At 32.9% G+C, this 21940-nt stretch overlaps 1 protein-coding gene across 1 annotated transcript in view; it reads right to left on the reverse strand.

Annotated features, from left to right (window-relative positions):
• The window catches only part of LOC129987849 (cAMP-dependent protein kinase regulatory subunit-like), a 152812-nt gene extending 141114 nt beyond the window's left edge, over positions 1-11698 (reverse strand). The window contains exon 1 of the mRNA XM_056095812.1: positions 11603-11698. Within this exon, the coding sequence (XP_055951787.1) occupies positions 11603-11608 (6 nt within the window). The 5' untranslated portion in view covers positions 11609-11698. The remainder of the gene's footprint in view (positions 1-11602) is intronic.
• Between the last annotated feature and the right edge of the window lie 10242 nt (positions 11699-21940).

A 21940-nucleotide genomic window follows, 5' to 3' on the forward strand; every position in this document is an offset into this window, starting at 1 on the left:
ACTATCCTCCCATTTTAAAATTTAAAAAAAAGTTTTCAATATAATTTATTTATATTATTGCATTATATTTATTTTATCTTTTATTTCGGTACATTTTTTAATCTAATTTCAATATTTTTTTAAATGTATATATATTCTTTAGAATAATATTTTCCACTATTTTAATGACTGCGTTTGTACACATTCACATTGTGACGATACCAAACACAATTTCAGTAATCGTTGCTATGATTGAAAATAAATTTTTACAAATAAAATTAAAGCAGATGAATCAAGAGCTTTATCATCCATATCATACTGCGATGATTCAAACGGAAGATTCCAGGCTCTGCGTTTTTTTTAAACTCTGTTTTTTTTATAAACTTTCGATGTTCCCTTTTCTTTTCATTTTTCCTCCTTTTTATTATTTTTTTTTTGAGTTAAAATATTACTGCAACAATATTCGCTTATGTGCATATTGCAGCAACTTTCTTATTGAAAGACTTTAAGGGGGGGGGAGGAGGCCAGGAATTCCAACAGAAATTTATTCAGCATGATAAATGTTATTTTTTTCAAACATATGATGCTTTTTACAGATGATACTCCTCTGAAAAGTGAGTGCGCAGCGGATTACGCAGAGAGGACATTCATCTGGGCATTATAACCTAACACTTATTTCGAAAGATTGTGTGTAGTTCGGACGAAAAAACTAACAACGCTTTCGATGATTAAATCACATGGAGTTTTTGTCCATTTCATATGCAGAATAATGTAACTGGAATGTTGAATGCGATTCTATTAGCACAGGCAGATGAATGAATCGAATCTCTTCTCTGGTGTAAACGTCTAGAGATCGTGACTTTTGGTTCGGTATTGCTGATTGTCTGCTGAGAGCCATTTTATTAGTGGACGCACACAAATATTACAAATGTTTCTATTGAGGGGCGTCTTCTTTAATAATCTAATTTTAATGTTGAACCAAAACCACGTCAGAAACATGTTGATTTGGCTTATAAATTCAAATGAACATATTTTATATGAATCCAATACATTATTATAAATGAGTTAAATGACATAAAGAAGATTTATAATGGTTATATTCATTATGCACGTATTATTGATTATATTCATTTATATATAACCTAAATGCATAAATGTTTTCATTTGAATGATATTCTTGTACTATAAATGAACACTCTTCATTTTGCATTCATTCCATTTATTCATTTGAAAGATGTAAAATATTTATAAATGGTTTATTATATTCATTGCAATATTATTACTATTTTTCTCTTAAATAAATCAACAAAATAAAGAAAATATTTTTTTGCCTAACGTAAATATTAAAATGAACTGGAAGATGGAACCGTCTCGATGAGATGTCATCGTGTTCATTGTCCAAAAGAGGAGAGTCAAAGATCAACAAACGACAGCTAGTGAAATCATTTTTATAAGCATATCAACAGAGTGCTTATAAAAATGAAATCAAAAAAATATTACTTTTATTCATTTTAGATGCAAATATACAGCAATGTAAAAAGTGTTGTTTCCTTCAAGTGGGATCTTCCCTTTCTATAATATTCACAAACATTCAAATCAAAACTAATGACTAAAATAGGTTTAAATAGACAGCCACTCACAGAGAAAAATCAGAAAAGTCTTTAAAAAAGCTGAACTTCGTAAAATAAGGAATTCGGTCAAATATAAACATTGTAAAGTAAAAATAAAGCATGATTAAATAAATTATAAAATGAATAAATTTATACAAGACGTGCAAGAGATACTAAAATTATTGGAATTATTACTTAAGGTACCCGACAAGGTTCGGATAAGAATTTTTTTAAAAAGGATACATCGACATTTTTTATCGTAGCAAAGAGCCAAAACATTCAAATTTCACTATTAGAGAAAAATACACTCATTGCCTTCAGTTTTTGAAAGAAAAAAAAGCCTATTTAGAAAAAATGGAGCAAAGTTTTCCATGTTAGGAAAAACAGAGCAAGTTAAAAAATGAAAGGAAATATTTAATTTTTATTTCACCTACATAAAATGTAATAAACAGCAGGATAAAAATTATTTTAATAAATAAGAATTTTATGAGCATTTGAAGTCGCCGTGAATGATTTTTTTTTTTGCCAACATTTGTCTGTTTTAAACTTAAAGTATCTAAATGGAACTACCTTAAAATCCGCGGTCTATCACACCCTCAAAGGTGCATGCTATCACACCCTATACATGCATACCAAATTTCATGAAGTTTTATCGAATTGAATTTGAGACATCATGTTTTCCGTGAATCAATCACAGTGACATATTCATTCCTCAGAAAATGCGTTTAGATATTGTGCTTGTAAATGAGTTCATCCAAATGCGCTGGAAACAAATGCAGTTTTCACGCTTTTTTAACTGAAATGCCAAAAATAAACAAACTACGGTTGAGTTGGTAGAGATATAATATAAGCACATCAAATATTATTTTGGGGAATTTTACGGTAAAAATAAAATAAATGGATCATTTTGGGTTAAAAATACAACTGTTTCCGATTTCATGTTTATTTGTTGTGGATTAATGGAACTACTGTATCTACATTCCTATCTCACATATATTGAAAACAAAGTCTGTTTTAGAATCTACGAAATGTGGACTTTATTTTCAGCTCATAAGGGAAAAAAAATTCACAATTTTCTGGAAAAATCATCTTTTTCGCTCTCATTTTTGTTTAAAGGAAGACAAACTACCCGCCTTCCTATTCTGATGATGAACGGATCATCATCCTTACATGACACATTTTTCTAGTGTCAAATGAAATCATTTTGCAAAAACACTGAGAAAAGCAATTTTTAAAACAAAATTGCATCATTGGAGATTTATAAGATATACAGTGTGTCCCAAAAAGAGTTTTACTCATTTAAAACCATTAAAAGTATACACATAGTACACTCCCAAGTACCCGGTTCGCGACTCTCCGGCTTCCGTAATATACGACCTAGTTTTCTTTCATCGTAATTAAATGAGGAAGGCAAGGCATCTATTATTCATCTATTCAGGACTTTTTCAAAACCAAAAAACTGTAAGTTTTGACTCTTATTTTAGGGTCATACCTTTATTATCAGTGAATAATAAAATCAGTTCGAATCAGTTTTCTTGAGAATTAGGGATATGACTTACTTTAACGTTTTATTTATATTTCCTCCAATTAAGTGAGACATCATAGAATTTTTGCTAAAATGTGAACGGTTTATATCCTTTAACTTACTTTTACTCTAATAATTTCTTGAAACGTGCAGTGCAGTATATAAACATGTATAAACTACATAACTAACTAAGTACAGAGCTTCTATTTTAATTCGACACGTTACTGGCAACGGCTTCTATGTTTCACCTAGCCGATTGAAATAAATGGAGGGCTTGGCACTCAGTAAGAAGCTAGGAAATACTATTACAACAGCGTGTTTGGGTATAAAAGCTTTGTCTTCTGGTAGAGGTGGGCAAAGAAATGAGATCACAGAACTCCGTCTATCCGGCTTTTTTATTATCCGGCCTGCCCTTCCGCCGCATTAGGCCGGATACTTGGAAGTGTACTTTACTTCATTTCTTGAATAAATAAAGTATATGTTTAATTATTCTCCTCTGGGCACATCAATGGTATTCTCATTTCATAATGCAAATTGTAGTCATCGAATTTGAAATATATTATGGTGAGATACTGTACGACATATAATCAAAATCTACTTCCGAAATCGAAGGATAATTCAATCGAATGGAAGACGCGTTATCATAAAAGAAGTTCCGAGCGTTAAACAGAATTAAAAGGGGGCAGTTGATTTGAAGAAAATGAAGGGTGAAATTTGAAATGTATGCTTTTTTTTCCAGACTCAGAACAGTGCGATACATCTGCAATTGACTTAAGAGTAAGGTAAATATACATTGAGGCTATATATGTGCAGGTAAAGATGAGCAAGAAACGGTCGTTACAGCAGTATCTAATGATTACGTTGGATTCGTTTCAATGATGTCAATTTTATCGAAATTCATTCAGCTGCAGAATTTATTAAAATGTATCGATACCATGCTCAAATATCTTTTTGATGCCAAACACGTTGTTATGCACACATATACCAAAAATCTACAATGAATTGATTGCTTTATAATATTTTATTTTTAGATCCTCAGCTACAGTGTACACAATATCTTTTAGCTACCCATCTTTGCAAATCTTAGACCGTAAAAAATCGTTTCACATTTTTTTTTTCGCTTTCATCTTAATATCTGCAGTTTTGCGGAAGGTGTTCCTCACTCGCTTGATTTATTTTTTTATACTCCATTTCAAATAAGCTCCAACTTTTCGTGCAAATACAAAAGCAAATGAATTTCCCGCTCCCTAAATTGTATTTAATATCCATTCTAGTGCTGCATTTTCTCTCATCCGTTTTTTGTATCCATCTCAGAGTGCACTCGTTGTTCTGGCAATGAGCGCATTTTTTGGAATTCAGCTGCTTGAAATGATTCAGAAGTACTTTCGAATCTTAGTGGGGTTGAGGAAATGGAATGGTGAGTGGTAAAGTCGGGAAACATTTCATTTCATCGCTTTATTGGATGTGTGTAAAAACTCTTAAAAAGTTTTTTGTGTGTCATTACGAATCCTTTGAAATTTAATTGAGTGGGGGGGGGGTAAGGCTTTCAATTAAATTTTATTCTATTGTCTACCTTAAACTGAAAGAAAAAACTTATATTCTATAGTAAGAATCGGACCGATTCTCGGAAAAAAGTATTGTAGCTATCCAAGGTTTAAGCAGAATCATTTTCAAACATTTTAAACCTCCATATTGTGAATGGGTGAAATGTACTTCGTCTTCTTAGGGACAGTACATTTTTGTAAATATTATCCGACACAGTCCATAAGAGGAACATAGTCTACGAAGAAGTTCTTTGCCAATCTGAGATAGTTTTTCGAAGAATTGTTTTTTCAGTTTCTTTTAACATATTCCGGATGATGTTGCGGTTTTTGCATCCTGATGGGTCGTAGGGCAGACAATGGAGCTGAAGGCAGCGAAAAACGAGGCTGTTCAGTTTAACACTCGTATAGGTAGCGATATTTCTTAATCTAATTTAAATCTCAATTCATTTCTTATTTTTTTAATCTTAAATCAGTCTATACTACTTTATTCTAAAATGTTCTGTTATCTTATTTCCTCATCCAAATTCCACATTTTTATTTCATTCATTCAAGCGTATACTTTAAAAAATGGAGGTGTCTCTAAAAATCCCAACCGTTGACTGCATTTCGTCTAAAAATGCACAAGATTCCTTTTCCTGAATCGGCGCGTGTCCAGAAAATCTGTGAGAATCTCTCAGCAGAAAGTGTTAGGGAATTTCGGAAAGTTAAATCCAAAATGGACTTATTGTCGGCCTACGGAAAAATATGTTACATATGAACAGCTTTTAGGAGGGCTTCTTTAACAAGTCTATTAAAGAATCATTTGTCATAAAGAAATAATGCTTGGTATTTATATTCATTTACTCAGTACTGAAAAAGACGTCTTCTCATTCAATCCTCTTATTCAATAAATGGAGTACAACATTACTTATATTTAAACAGCTGTTTTAAGCGGTTTTAAGTGAAGAATGCGAAAAAAAAAGACAGTGAATAGTGAAACGATTTCAAGAGGATGATGTTTATAATATGGATACTATTTGAAATGCACGGAACAAAATGCGCCGAAAACACTCTACAGGGCTATACTTGGCCCTAAACTATCAAATACGGCGTGCAGTCACTGAATGAGTGTTCACTAAGCAAGATTTTTTTAAAATTTTTTATTCAGGAATGAATCAAAATCTGAATGAATGTTTCCCACGATCCTTTTCAATTTCAGTTTTTCTTTTCAATAAATAAATTTTACACTGCTTTAAAATTCCAAAGATGAGCCATTCAGAGCCTTCCATTTTATTTCCGTACCATTCTTTTCAATTATGTTACATAAATTTTCTTAAGTACATTTTAAAAATATTGTATAACTATACTTTTCAGTGCTTTATAGACGATTAGCCGCCTTTGGCGACCAGCCGGTTCGCCCATCTTAATGTTCGTTAAAATGTCAATAATTAAATATTTTATTTCCTACTTTAATAGCTTCTTCATCAAAATATTTTAAAACTTCATATTTTGATAGCCATATAATTCATATAATAATATCATAAAGGCCTTCAGTCATAACGTAATATGTATCGCTCTCATTTTCTATTAGCTCCTGTAGAATGTATGCCTTAAATGAAAGTAGAAAGGATGAATCTGCAATGAATATAATAATATTTTTTACTGAAACAAAGCATTTTTTTATAATGATTACTGAAAACAGAATCACTGAGCGTTTAAATTTTAGGGGCATTAAAGAATATCTTTCTTAATTTATGTAATATCTCAAGAATTTGTCACCAAAATTTTCTCAGATTCATCATGAGCAGATCGATTCATTAACAATGTTTCATTTTAAATGCATGAAACACTAATAAAATAAAACGAATCGTTTAAAATAATCGGTTGAAAACAGGTTAAAAAAAACTACTTAAAAAACGATGTACTTAAAACCATAAGCATATACAAAAAATATATAACTAACATAAATACAATTTAATTACAAAAGCATGCAACTTACCTAAAAATAATTTAAATCAAGCCCGCATCCGTTGATAATAATTGTCAATAATCAGCACACAATGCGCATGCGTGAATTTTTTACGCCAGTTGGGGTAAAGCTATGCAGATTAGAAATTTTTTATTTCCTTTATTCTGTTTTATTTTAATTCTAAAGTACTTCAGAATGAATCTGAAAGATCGATTAATTAGCAATGTTTAATTTTAAATGCATCAAACATTAAGAAAATAAACAGAATTGCTTGAAATAATCGGCCGAAAAATATTAAGCCTAGCCTTATTAGCGTGGGAGAAAAACTGAAGCGTTACTCATTTGGCGGTGGGGAAAATGAAAAGATTTTTTTGGCGGGAAAGTTAGTTTTTAATTAATAATTAAAATTCTAATTAAAAATTCAAAAAAAAGGGAAGGTGCACATTCCCGATCTCCAAGGTATACATGTAGGAAATTTGGTAGCTGTAGGTCAAACGGGTTGGCCTGTAGAGAGCCAACACACACACACATTGAGCTTTATATAAGTATAGAAGGTTATTTGCAAATGCACTGCTATTGTCCCACTGTTTTTTGCTTGCACGTTAGCGTTTTAGTAGTAACAATTACATTTTCATAAGTCACATGAAGGCTTAAGTTTAAACTATATTATATGACGATTTTTTCGTACTCGAGTTTCGGTCCCTCGGGGGGGGGGCACGGCACCTCGTCATTGAGGATGAGAAGCTTCCGGTACGGTGGTTAGTTCTCTCCACCCTTGAGGGCACACGAAAGGGTTTCGGTGGCTACCTCCCATCGATGGCGGGACGTACTTCCTTAGGGAAGGGTTTACCGTGGCTGGTGATGGCCTTTAAGACACAACCACAGTTCCCGGCAGTGTTACTAACGCGGCATTCTAATCATTCAAGTTTTTTCGAGAGCCTTCATGCGGGTCGGAGTAGTCAGTCTATGGTTACCCGATGATCGAATAATCTTTAATGTTTTTTATTTATTTTTTAAAATTTTACACCGGCAATTTATTTTACACGAAACTTGAACTAATCGGAGAAACGCGAATGAGTAAGCTTTTCCCTGTCTAATTAAATAAACACGATGGTGCCAATGAAAGCCGTTTCATTAATATCTGTTATTTAACTATTATTGCGATTTCATAGTGTAAAATATCGAAAACCAGCTTTATATCGCAATTCATTAGGGTATGCAAACTTATTGCTTCAAAATACTCTAAATTTCTTAAATATTTTGACCTCTTACACACATTACACTCGTAAAATCAAGGCCGACTTTTAGGTCTGTCATTCATTTTTTTGATAGGTACTGCAACAATCAAGTTGTTTGTTGTTCACGGCTATAAACTCAGCGACAAACTTATCTGAAATTTGGAAGTAACGGTTTCCTAGCTGAATGCGTTCAGAAATCACTAAAAGGTGAGTACGTGGCTGTAAGACGGATTAAAAAAAAAAAAAAAAAAGCTACGGTTGCAAACTCCTCTGTCATCTGACAATTGGTTATCAAAATTGAGCGCCACTTAAATAATCCATTGATGATGTGACGGACAGCATTGTTTGTGGCAATGTCAGCCGCTCTTTCGATGCATCTGACTGCGTAGTGGTTATCGATGATCATTTCTTTGAGAGGTTTATATTTTGTCCAGAATTTTGAGAACAACTTAACTTTCGCTCACAAGCAGTGCTTTCCCCCCCCCTCTCTCTTCTTTCTCTTTTTTCAAGATTTCACAGTATTTCTAATTTTATTTAACGCGTCTTTTCGTAACTAAACACTAGATATTTTAAATCCTGCGCGCCATTATATTAGTACAGAAAATATCCTTTTTTAAAGCATTGTAGAGAACTTATCCGAAATCAAGTATTCTCTGAAAAAAACCTCATCTCGTTGCCATAACTACACTTCATAGTTATGCCTTTCTGAACATGGGGAATTGAAGAACGTGAATTAGTTCCAAAAATGAAAGAGGGGAGAAAATAAGCAAATGTTATTATACATGATATAAACATAATTTGAGCGTCTTCGTCCCACATTTTATTTAGCCTATTTGGACTTTGGTCGTTAACAATAAAAGAATAAAACCATCAAGTTTATGGAGAATCGCAATAAAAATTCTCATGGAAGTATTCTGAGAATATATTTGAAGCAAAGCAAAACACAAGTGAAGAGAGATTGCCAATATCTAAAACCCTGTCATGGTTTTTAAACTATTCAAAGAAGAAAAAAAAGATAATAATTTCTTCCGACTAATCATGTGGGCACGTGAATTTTTGTTTTGCCCAATATAAGTGCATCTGTATTTCCACCACATTGCATGTATATTTCCTAAGTACACACTATACATAAGAATATTTAAATTCATATTAGATGATTAATATCAAGAAAACTTCGATAGTTCCCTCTAGTATTTCACTTTATAATGATTTCAACTTTTAGATCAGGAGTGGGCATTAAGCCAATGGCTATCAACCGGTGAACGGCCAAGGCATTTTGTGGTGACCGCCTTTACTAAGACCTGAGAAGCACTTACTAAAAGAAACATATTAATGGACCACCGACGAAAAATTTCAAGAGTATTTCTGACGAATTGTTTAAAAACGGGGGAACATTGAACAAAGAGAAATATTAGGATGAAATAACAAAACTTCGAAAGAAAGTGATTTATTTTTTAATGTATTTTGAATTGTTTGATATTAAATGCATCATGAGTAATTATTATGCTTGAGGCTATTATTATTATGTTTTAGTTATGTAGGTAAGTACATGTTCCATAGTTATTATTAAGCTATCATAAATATAGTAGACCTTTTTTCAACTCACCACACAAACGCCACTAGATGAACCGCAATACCCTGAAAAAATTAGAAGTAACCGGTACCTTGAAAAAGTCTACCTACCCCTGTTTTAGATTATCAATGCGTTTCGAAACCGCATGATTAATACTTTGAATGGATCTCGTTCATTTGAGTCATAATAAGACAACACGAAAATCAGTACCCACAGTTCAAATGTTCACTTTACCACTTACACTAGATTTAATAAGCCCCATGTGAACACAGACATTTGATTGATTCATATGCGGAAGCTTCTCTTACCTACCACATGAGTACCGAAGCCGAAACTCGAACATAGACCAACACCTTTCTTTTTGTCACCTTCTCCGCCCATACATTAAAACAATAGTCATTCTGCATGGGGTTTAGTTAACGACTCGTTTCTTAATGCAACACTATGGCTATTTTGGGATGGATCTCGTATTTTTAAACAGCAGTCTGACGACGAAGGCGGCACCTGAGCTGGCACCCCCTCTCCAAACTTCCGCACCACACCAATGGGAGAACTTTTGCTACCGACGGATTTAGAATGCATTAGACCCGCTTATACGACTGTCTTTCGGTGAACTGAAGCCCTCCGGTTCTGAAGCCGAGACCTTATCACCAGGTCACCGCGGACTTTCTGCATGTGGTGTAAAATTCTGATTGAAGGGGTAAGCATATTTATGTCCGTGAGAACATGACACAATATTTGATTTATTTTTGCCTTGTTCCTTTTTCGCCACTGATCTTCAGTCTTCACTGGAGATCAGTTATGGTTCCATAATTGTTCTCTCAATTGACAATAACAGTAACCGCACATTATTTTATTAAAGATTGCAGTTCATTGTGTTCAGCTTTGCAGTTCAAAGAATGCAGTTCAGCTTTGTCTACATTACGCAGTTTTCAGGGTAACTCTTTCGTCAAACACTATTAATACGAAAGAATAGACAGTTGCTGCCCTTTTAAAATTAAAATAATGTATAAAGTACTGTCATATTTACTCCGACTATATCAATTATGAAAGTATCACTTATCACATAAATAACTAAAAAAAAAGAGAGATGATATTCATATTCTTTTTCTGATAATCAAAAATATCAGAAAAAGTAATTATCCATTTCTTTTTTCGTTTAAGTGATTTAGTTTCGTCATGTTTACACCTCGTTATGAAGAAACATGATTCACTCTCTGAGAATGCATTCAAGACATTTTGTGCCTTACTGCAGTATTTTGAATTGTTTCTTCCATCTGGATTTGAGATCGACGAAGATTCTGCAGTGTTATTTATGGCAGGAGATTTAAAATGTATTCATCCGAACCCAAATGTTGTAAAGAATTTCAAATCGTCCATGAAATTCAAAAAAAGAAACTGATAAACGTTTTCCCGAGAGTTATTACTCCGCCTAGTTTCCATACAATCGGTGATTCTTCTTACTTGAAAGAGGGCAAAAAATTAGCAGCATGTGGCTGCTTGCATTTACGTTCGACAAATTTTAAATCGTTGCTCCATAGTTTCAATGAGAAAGACAATTATTCAGAAAAATTTGGAATGAAATTCGATTCGACCTTCGAATATTGGTAGGGTTAAAATGCCATACATATATTGGTGAGACTTGTATTCTTGATTATTGAATATATATATTATAACTTCCAACTCTTTATCAGTGCATGTTTGGGATTTTCAAGTTCCGGGAGAAGGAATAAAAATCCATAACGGCAATTGCATACTCCCTAAAGATACCTACCTCTTTATATATATAGGAAAATAAGAAAAATTAGCTCTTCCCTTAAATATTAAATTCAAAATTATTTCTATTAGACTAGAAAGATTCATTTTTATTTACAATGAAATAGAAAATTTAAAAACACTTTTTATGACTCTCCCGAATTAATGTAAACATAACACATTTATCCCATTTTCAATACAGCGTGTATTTTTATAATAATTCAGTAAATTTTAAATAATGATGATGCCTATTAAAATGTTTTTATGCCCATTTTAAAGTTAGTTTCCTTAATAGAGACATTTGAATGGCGATGGACAAACCAAGATTTAAAGTAGCTGACAAACAGTATCAAATTTGTTGCAAACACACAACTCACATAAACAGCGCCACCCTCGGACACGGCGTAAACGAAAACCGAAACTGTCATACCTCCATCCTGCATCCGAGTGTCTCCTCCGCACGTTGTCAGTCTCCGCTCTCCGTTCCAAAAGGAAGCTTCGGTCAGCCCTTCCGATATTTTCAATCACGCGAAATGCGGACTCATTTTGATAGCCTGCCGAATTGACACTTCTTTCAGGGTCAGAGGGGCGTAGTTCGTGACGTCAGGAAAGGTGTGGCTTCGTGCGAGTTCCTTTCGCTCTTCAAAGAGCTCTTTTATACTGTTCTGTCGTTTTTCCTCGCCGGCACGCCGAGGAGCGGCGGGAGGGAGGATCAAGTTGATGATCATTAACAAAACAGGGCGATCGTTTGGTGTTTGGAACGCAGCCCTGTTTTACAGGGGCGGATTCGGAATGAGGTTATGGGTGGAGAGTCTGCAATGAATTTACTACTACATTCTGGCCACTTTGCATTGATCCTGTACTTCTTTTCCTTCTCGGTAAAAAACTTCGGCGCGAAATTTCTACAGCTTCCCGCTGAATCCGCTCTCCGTGCTTACAAACGACAGGGGTTTTTTAAACTTTTTACTGGCTTACTAGATCGTCCGGAGAAGGTTTTCGTCTTCCTAAGATCTTTTTACTCGACTCCGTTTAGAATTGTTTCTTTCAGTTTAAGAAACCGCCATATTTACGATAAATTTTTTCTGAGCATAACTACTTTCAATGAAGTCACAGGATAAATAGAATATAATATTTTCCTTTCTGTTTCTGTCTTCATTTCTGGCTTCAGATACCTGGTTTCGCTGTATCAATTTGATATTGGTACTCGATTGCACCTGAGACCGGTATTAACTGATTCTTTTCGGAATGAAATTGGTTACCTGGTGGATGTCGGTTATCTCATTTGTGCCACTCATGACTAGTAGCTACTATTGATACGAATATGACTCCAAATCGGAATTTCGCTTCTTTAGAAGGGGTATTGATGACGATGTGCCGCTGGTCTTGGTTTTGACAGTGACTGACGAGCGGGTGAGAAGAGGAAAAGAAAGACTTTGCCTGATATATTTAGTACAAGAGAAGGCGGAGGATTTCTCAGTGGAAAGTGCGCAGCTAGCACACTAGGGAAATTGAGAAGGGCGAGTACGGACAATTTTGAATATGACATGACCTTGCGTGCAAAAGGTGGAGCTATCACTATTCAATCCGACAAAACTGAAAACGAAAGGTTCGCTGTGATAATTTTTTATTACTTCTAAAACGGTTTTCAATTACTTTTTTTTTTTAGCTTTTTCGTAGATCTTTTATTTTCATTTTTGATTTTTGCTTGCATTTCTTGCTATCGCATTTGAAATCAGATCCCCGACTCAGTTAGCAAAAGAAAAGTTTTCTGTACCTATTTCTATAGTGTTGGTGCTGTTCCGTGACAAAATATATGTGCCTGTATCACTCAACTTGATAATACATGTTAGCTTGAAAAAATCAGTATATCGGCTGAGAATAAATTTTCATTTTTTGTGTACCTATTGTGTTTGTTAGTACCTGTAACGAAGTTAATTGTTGCTGATTATCGTAATAAACTATACAACTCATTCATTTATATCTTTTATATTATTTTTTTTCTTATTTTATATCTTAATAAGAAATTTCATGTTACGTCAATATTTTTTCTTTACTCAGCTATATGATTTTACTTCAGAATAAACTCATTTCATCCTTAACATTTTTTTTTATTGCGTACTTATTATAGTAGTTGTATAAAAAGTGTATAAAATTATTGGGATACTTTTTTTATGTACAGTAATGAGTGTTGGAAGTGTTGAGTTGGAAAATTGAACCCGCGATGAGATTCATTCGCAATGAGAATACCTTCACGATGTCCACTCATCAAAATAAAATATTAAATTCCGAAAAAAAAATGTTCTTCAAATGTGTAATATAGTTTATGTACAAGAAAATTCCTCTGCTGCTAGGCACAATCATTAAAGCGTTCGCGTAGAGGATCGGGATTCATACCTGCATTCGATCTTCTACGCGATTCATTCCTTTTTAAAATTGTTTCAGATTAAGTTAACAATTTACATATAGTTTTAACTTGTATGTTACTCGTTTTTAATGCAACAATAAATGTTCGTTCATCTAATGCTTGAATCTAATTTTTAATTTTAAACGGTAAAATAATTAGTGATACAACTTTTAAGCAGCTATCTACACACAAAACATTTGATATTTTTAATGATTTTAAGATGTTAACAATACTTGACATTGTATATACAATGTAAAACATTGTTGCTGTCTTAAAAACCATTAAAAATATCAAATATTTTGTGCTTTAATATCAATGAAACGTTTACGAATACCGTGTTTATCTCGGAGATCAAAGACAACAATTGAATGAATGACACAAGCAAATGTCTTCCCATTTTAATAATTGGCAGGAAATTGCAGAAACCTGGTATTAAGTGATGGAATACGTAGGAGACGGTGCAAAATCTGAATGGTCATTCACATTCGGATGGAAGTTAGGGGAAGAAAAGATTTTTTAACACACGTTCATTTTTACATTGTGATGATATATACATATGCGATCAACAAAAAAAAAAAAAAAAAAAAAAAAAAAAAAAAAAAAACAGCAAGAATAAAACCCCAAACGAATTACTAGGAAGTTTATTAGAAAACATTAGCAGTATTCTGTAAGAAATTAAAAAAAAAAAAATTAAGGGATAATATACCTGAAAAATACTTTTTTTAAAGTTACACAGCTCCTGTTTTTCTAGATACTCTGGGCTAGAGTACCCATTTTTCATGGGATTTTCTGTGCTTGAAATGTACCATATATATTTATCTGAAATAATTTTGGAAACAGTTTTTTAAAGAACATTCATATTTATCATTATTTTTCTTGTTTAAAAAATGAAATTATAATTAACTAAGTAAAAAAATCTTCATTTCTCTAAACATTTAATAACATATTAATTAAAATTATTTGCAAAACATGTTCATTTAGGGTGAAATTGTTTCAAAATTAAATAAACAATGCTTCATTAAAAATGACTTTACGTATGAATTCTCAGTCCCAAGCGAATGTTTTAATGATAATGCCATTCGGATATCCATCCACGCGAGAACTATGCCATCTATTATTTATCTAAACAAGTTTCTTTATAATCTATGCCAACATTTTGAAGTCCAGTTTTTCGGAATTGTCTGGCTAGCTATTGCAATTTAATTTTGTTACTAAAAATTTCAAACCCATGGCCTACTCTGATATATCAATAAATTTCCCTTTAAATATCCCAGCAAATTTTACAGATAAAAGCATGAATCCTTGTGCCCTTATAGACGAGTGTGAGTGCAGTAAGTGAGTAGATGAGTCGATGAGGAAAAAAACCCCTTTTATTCATTAAAATTTTTCCGCTATAGGGGCCGTATAAAAATTTAATTTTTGTAACATTTTATTATCACTCTCTTTAGAGGCTGAGGTATTCTCATACATTTGTGTGCTTATATGATGAAACGTTGCCATTGGAGGTGTTTATCTCATTGCAAAAGTGCAGCACTCGTGCATCATCTATCGGTCATCGATGAAGGTGCATCACGTATCTTAATGCAGCTAAGAAAAGATCCACAGTATTGAGCAGTTAGAAAAATCAAATGATTGCTGTAAAGTAAGAAAATATACCAAGTATGTTGTTTAGGTAAAATGTAGCACTAGAGGATATGCATGAGAGGATATTCAAGATGTTCCTGTTAAGGCACTCTGAATTTGGGCCTATATTGGATAACATAACATGTTCAGAGAAAAAAGTGTAAAACGTTTTAAAATTATCAGCATTTTGCATACGTGCGTTTGAGAGGTGGAAAGAGTAACCTGATAATTCAATCGAATAATATTTTTTTCAACTGATTAAGTTTGTACGATGGCACTATCTGCGAATCAAGTCAGGTGATACTTGATTTTAAAAAAGTATAAAACAATAAAAGCCTGATAGTTTGGCCTAGGCTTGGGCTAGGAGTCATGTGTTGACCAATAAGTAAGTGTAAACTTTCAGAAATATTTTAAAATTAGTTTGCAACTGTTCTTTTCATTGTTTTAGTTACTCTGTTTATACAGGCATGCGTTGCAATAACTTCACAATTTTGTTTACACATTATTGTAGCTTTATATATATATATGTGTGTGTGTGTGTGTGTGTGTGTGTGTGTGTAATGATATTTTAACTCTAATTTCAATTAAATTAATTTTCATAATAACTTCATCTTAATTTAGCCCATAGTAACTTCATTCTAAAATATTCTCTTATTTCGTGATCCAATTCCACTGTCTCTACTTAATTAATTCAAGAGAAGCTTTGTTAAATTGTTGAATCAGCTAAAATCTAACTTTCCCACACTACGCGTGAAGAGATAAAATACCGCTGATCATGCAAATTCTTTTTTAAAATCTCCCTGTGTTTCCCCTACCTCCTCCGCGCCTGTAATGAAAATCCCTATCGAAATCTCATAATACATTAGCACTGTGAAGAAATATTTTCCCTATCAAAATCATGGGTTATATAAGACCAGGGATAAAATGTCCAAGAGCTTTTCCTCATTTCTTTCTGTGTCGTTCTGTGTGCTCGTCGCTTGTACATATGCTTGCTTCTTAAAAATGAAATAAAACGACGTCACGAAATTAAAAGTATACCATGAAGAAGGATCTTCAAACTGCATCCTGCTTCACATTAAATAATGTTACATATTAAAAAGCCGACAGGATTCCGAATAATATTACACACACACACACACACACACACACACACACACACACACACACATACACACACACACACACACACACACACACACACACACACACACACACACACACACACACACACATATATATATATATATATATATATTGTTACGGATTTCTCGCAGCCGGGTGCGCTTGTTAGTGGGTGTATGTTGTGACAACACAATCAGCAGGCCCCAGTAGAAAACAACGATGTTTATTAAGACGACAAATATTTACAGCAGAGATGAACAAAGGACAGCACACTACAGACGACAGTAGCCCACAAGTAGTAACTGTCCACACCACACGAAGCGGCCAGGCAGAATCCAGCAGGAGAAGGGATCCTCGGAGCTTCGCTCTACGGTCTCTCCAACGGCTGAACTTCTCATTGTCTCTTCCCGCTTTAGCTGCCGACTCACTACTTCTCACAACACCGCATGTATAGGATGAACAGGCCATTAAACAATGTCCGTTTTAAAAGAAAAATGTCCGTTTGGCTTGCACACAAAAGATACGACGCTGCTTCCACAGTAGACAACAGAATTCGGCACACAGCAGTTCAGCACTCGCTTCACGCAACATTGGCACTCCGCTGTTTCTTCGCTATCCTCTCTTGTCGGCGACTCCAACTACAATTTCCGGCAGCTTGAGACTGCCGTCTTTTATTAGTTCCCGGGAGGCGGGTTGGGAATATTCTATACCAATCAGTTCGTATCTCGGTTCTTAATGGACGGATCGACAAAATTCTCGAAGTTTCGAGCATTATCCATTTTGTTGCCAAAGTCGGCAAATTCGTCTCCAAGTCGCCACGTTTGTCGCCAAACTCTGGGATCACTGGCTCGGCATCCGACAGCATCCAATACAGATGACTATAAAACGGTCTATATATATATATATTACAGTAATAAGAAATGCTTTTACTGTTTAGAGTGCGTCAGATAGTTCAAAATTCAATACCATGCTACGATATTTCGGACTAGAGTTTCGAATCTTCTTTATTTTGTATTTCATTATCGCTGATGTTATTGAATGTAATTAAAAAAAAATATATAACACGTGTAGCAAACGAATTCTCGTTTTATCATAAACAAATATATATAATAAATAGACATGGGGGTCATGAAACGGTAAGTTTACGCTTCTATCCTTTTCTATTTATTTCTTCTTCCAACTTATTGTGTATACAATAAAGCTAGAATTACTCCCAAACATTTTCAGTCTTAAAATTTTCAGTTTGGAAACTGAGATCATCGATAGAAACGAAGCATTCGATTATTCAAAGATTCTCTCTCCTAACATTGTGAACTATCTGTCGACGAACTACGCATCCTTATAACTAGCCCTTCCTTTACTTTCTCATTTTGAGGTTAAAATTTCCCAGATATTCAGATTTTTAAAATGTTTTAAAATATAACGTTGAGAAGATAATTATCTTTATTTGTTTAAAGTCGAGTTGTTTTGACTCTCGGTCAGTTTCACTGAAGATGAACAGCCCTTTAATGAGATCCTTCGTACATCTCGAGTTTCGGGTTATTAACTCTGCTGCGCCGTAATTGGATCGCGAGCTTGCGCCACGACGCTGGAAAACGACTCTCTATTTTTAACAGAGAAACGCTTCTTCTAATGATAACATTCGGGTAAATATTAAAGTGTGAACAGTTTCGATTGTGAAGAGGAAAGTGGCTGAAATATATATACATATGCTAGCAGTCTCTGGCGCCCAGCTTGTCGTTTAAATTCGCAGTTGTTGAAGTTTAGACTATTAAATATTAATATGGAATGTATATATTTTTTTAAACTTTCAAATTATTATTTGGTATGCCCGTAAAAAAAAATTGAATTTAATAGAACTAGGCAAAATACATTATAACACATACAAATAAAAATATGTATATACACTCTACGAAATAAAAATGGAATTGAAAATCCTACTTCGGTAACAATGTCCAAAGAAAACGTTTTTTAAATTTTAATTTTAACATTGGTAAAAACAGGAGTTTGAATGTTTTGATTGAAGAGTTTGAATTTCACAACATTAAAAATAACAACTGTTACAAATTGTATATTATATAAAATAAATGTATTAAAAATATAGAAGGCATTGTAGAGAAATAAAAACATCATAATTAAAAAGGAAAACTTTTGTGTTTAAAGATAATGCAAAAGTCATCTTTATGAGATAATCGTCTTTGAAGATAAGTAAGAATATGCTTTCATCAAATAAATCCCATATGGTTAACCTTCTGGCACTAGTTCATTCTATTTTTGCGCTACATTAAGACTTTGTTTGACACCTATTTCTTGACTTCTTTTACATCAAGTTTGGGAGAGCCCTATCCAGAACATCTATAATATTTTTAAGTTTCGTTAATTATCGAAGTTTTGAAACGTTTAGTGAAACGCTATAAACGTTAAGTGAAGCAATCTGAAACGTTCTTATTATGATTTGTTTACACTTAATTGCTGCCATTCTATAATATGTAATAAGAGCATTTCTGAGCCACGTATGTTAACGTTCTATATCTATAAATAAAATTATGAAAATTTCTACTGTAGAATAAGTTTTATGGATAATTTATTTTTGGAGTGTGAAATGGTTTCTGACAAATGGCATAGATCTGTCACACAGTTACTGGAAAATGCACTGAAGATACCAAAAAGAAATGAGGAATTGTTGCCAATAATCTAGAAAAAGTTTTACTATACGAAATGGAAATTTAATTTTAAGGGGAATAAGCACTCCTTTTTCTGACGAGGCAGAACTGGGTGGCTATTTTCTAAAAATGTTTTAAATTATAAATTCGAAATTTTTTCTACGAATTTAGCGACATTAAACTTCATACTGAAATTAAATTATTAATGATAAATTGCTTACCTTTTTTTCCCATAGATCGCAATGAATTTTACAAAAAGTGTCATTTTCTGATACGATATCAGCTTATTTATAACTAGCCGCCTTTGGTGACCAGCTCGGTTCTCCAATCTTAATGTTTGTTCAAATTTTAATGATCAAATATTTTATGCAATTCCTACTTTAATAGCTTCTTCATCAAAATATTTTAAAACAAATTTTGATAGTCATATAATTTACTCATAATATTATAAAGGCCTTTAGTCATAACGTAATATGTATCTCTCTAGTTTTCTGTTAGCTCCCGTAGAATTTATGCTTTAAATTAAAGTGGAAAGGATTAATCTGCAATTAATATAATAATATTTTTTACTGAAACAAAGTATTTTTTTTTATAATATGATTATTGAAAATAGAGTCACTGAGCGTTTAAACTTTATAGGCACTAAAGAATATCTTCCTTAATTTATGTAATATCTCAAGAATTTCTCAATAAACTTTTCCCAGATTCATCATGAACAGATCGATTCATTAACAATGTTTAATTTTAAAGGCATCAAACATTAAGAAAATAAGCAGAATCGTTTGAAATAATCAGCCGAAAAATGTTAAGCCTACCCTTATTACTGTTGGGGAAAAAAAACTGAAGCCTTACTCATTTGGCGGTGGAGAAAATAAAAAGATTTTTTGGCGGGAAAGTTAGTTTTTAATTAATAATTAAAATTCTAATTAAAAGTTCAAAAAAAAAGGAACCCCAGGTGCACATTCCCAACCTCCAAGGTATACATGTACCAAATTTGGTAGCTATAGGTCAAACGGTCTGGCCTGCAGAGCGCCAACACACACACACACATTGAGCTCTATATAAGTATAGATTATAAATTGGAATATCGTAAAGGTTTTATTCGGTACATACATTACCACTAGAGATCGGATACACTTCCAAATGGAAAAATGCTCAAAATATCATAAAAAATTATTTTTTTATGTTATTTGAAAGAATAAATACATTATTCTAATGATTATGAAGTCTTGATAAAAGCTCATCTTTATCATAAAATTTATTAGTTGTAATTAGGAAAAAAAAAAATCAAACAAATGTAGTGAAAAAGTTTCGTCTTTTTTATGTATAAAAAACTTTTGTATAAATCAGAAATTTAAATAATGGCTGATGAAAGTAAATGTCGGGGGGAGGGGGGCGGTAGGCGTATACAAAAAGTAAATTTCAGGATAAAATGACAAATGTCGTTTTTATTGGTTTAAATATTCAATAAGAGAATGTAAAACATATATTCAGCTTATACGCAAAACGAAAAAAAAAAGATAGTATAGTTTTGGCATAAAGAATATGATGAAAATAACTATGCTATTTCAGAAACTATGAAAAGTTTTGAAAGAAATGAAAAAAGAACAGCGAAATTGAAAAGTAAATAAACCATTGAAAAAAAGATTTCCTCATTTCCACTATAAAATGAAAAATTATTTAAAATAAACTATTACAAATGATTTTATGAATTAAATTTTAAGTACCGGTAAACACCAGTGAAACAATCTAATTGCAATGTCTATCTTTCATATCCAATGGTATGTTTTCCACTTCCAGTTTGACCTGAATGATAACTATTCAGTGCACGCATCCTCCCTCCTCTTTTCATAAATGAAAGATCTATTTAACAAAATATTGCTATTTTACATGATTAGTATATAACCAAAATAAAATGTTTTGTGGAGATGTTTCAGAGTTATGCACGGTAAAATGATAACTAAAATGTTAAATCCGTTATAAGCAATTAATTTAATATTAAAAATCTCTTTAGAGCAATAATAATGCCTAATCCTCTCTAGTAACAGAAAGAAGCTTAGCCTCATGGCACATTAATGCATAATTTCAATTCGAATACGACGTCTGAAGAGCCTTTTTTGCGACCTCGGATTTTAACTTTAAAAATAAATAGTCTAAAAGGATGATATTTAAATAGATTAGTTTTGGTCATTGAGGAGGAAAGCTTCTTTTTGTATCTAAAATCTTAATGTCTCGAGAATATTTTGCAATATACGACTAATAGAACCGGAGCATAAAGATGCTGGTTTTGTAATTTTTTTTCAGTGCTACGTTTATAGATTCAAATAATATAAAATAAAATATATTATAGTTTTTCAGAAAATGGGTTGAAATTATTATTAAGTATGCCATTTGGAAAATTTCATTTTAAGGAAGAAAAAGAAAGAAAAAAAAAAAAAAAAAGAAAAGAAACATTCTAGCCTAATGGTCTGCAATCGGTACACTATTCTTAGTTATCCTTTTTCTTTTTCTTTCATCGTGTTTTTTTTTTTATTGTTTACAAATGCATACTTCACGGCAATTAAAATATTTTATCCTAGTTCTTGCCAAACTCTCAACTTTATTACATTTCCATCACTGGAAAATCACCATACATACCCTGTGAAAATTCTACATTTTGGAAGAAAGAAAATGAGGGAGATGGCGACCCTATCGAAAAACTTTTTCAGCAAACCAAGATGTCATTACTTCGATGTAGAATTCATTCTAGATTTAGAACCGTGCGCTTTCGTAGATTTTAATTTACGAACCATCTCAAATGCGTTTGCAACAGGGTGATGCGTTGACAACTTTTGCGTTGAGAGAAATATGACTTTTGTTCGAATGTATATTCACACGCTCATCACAAAAGCGATTTGACAGAATTATTTTCAGACTGAACAAGCATCAGCTGGATGATCGCGGTGGCCAGGTGGTA

The sequence above is a fragment of the Argiope bruennichi genome, chromosome 10 (genome assembly GCF_947563725.1).
Source record: "Argiope bruennichi chromosome 10, qqArgBrue1.1, whole genome shotgun sequence".
NCBI lineage: Eukaryota > Metazoa > Arthropoda > Arachnida > Araneae > Araneidae > Argiope > Argiope bruennichi.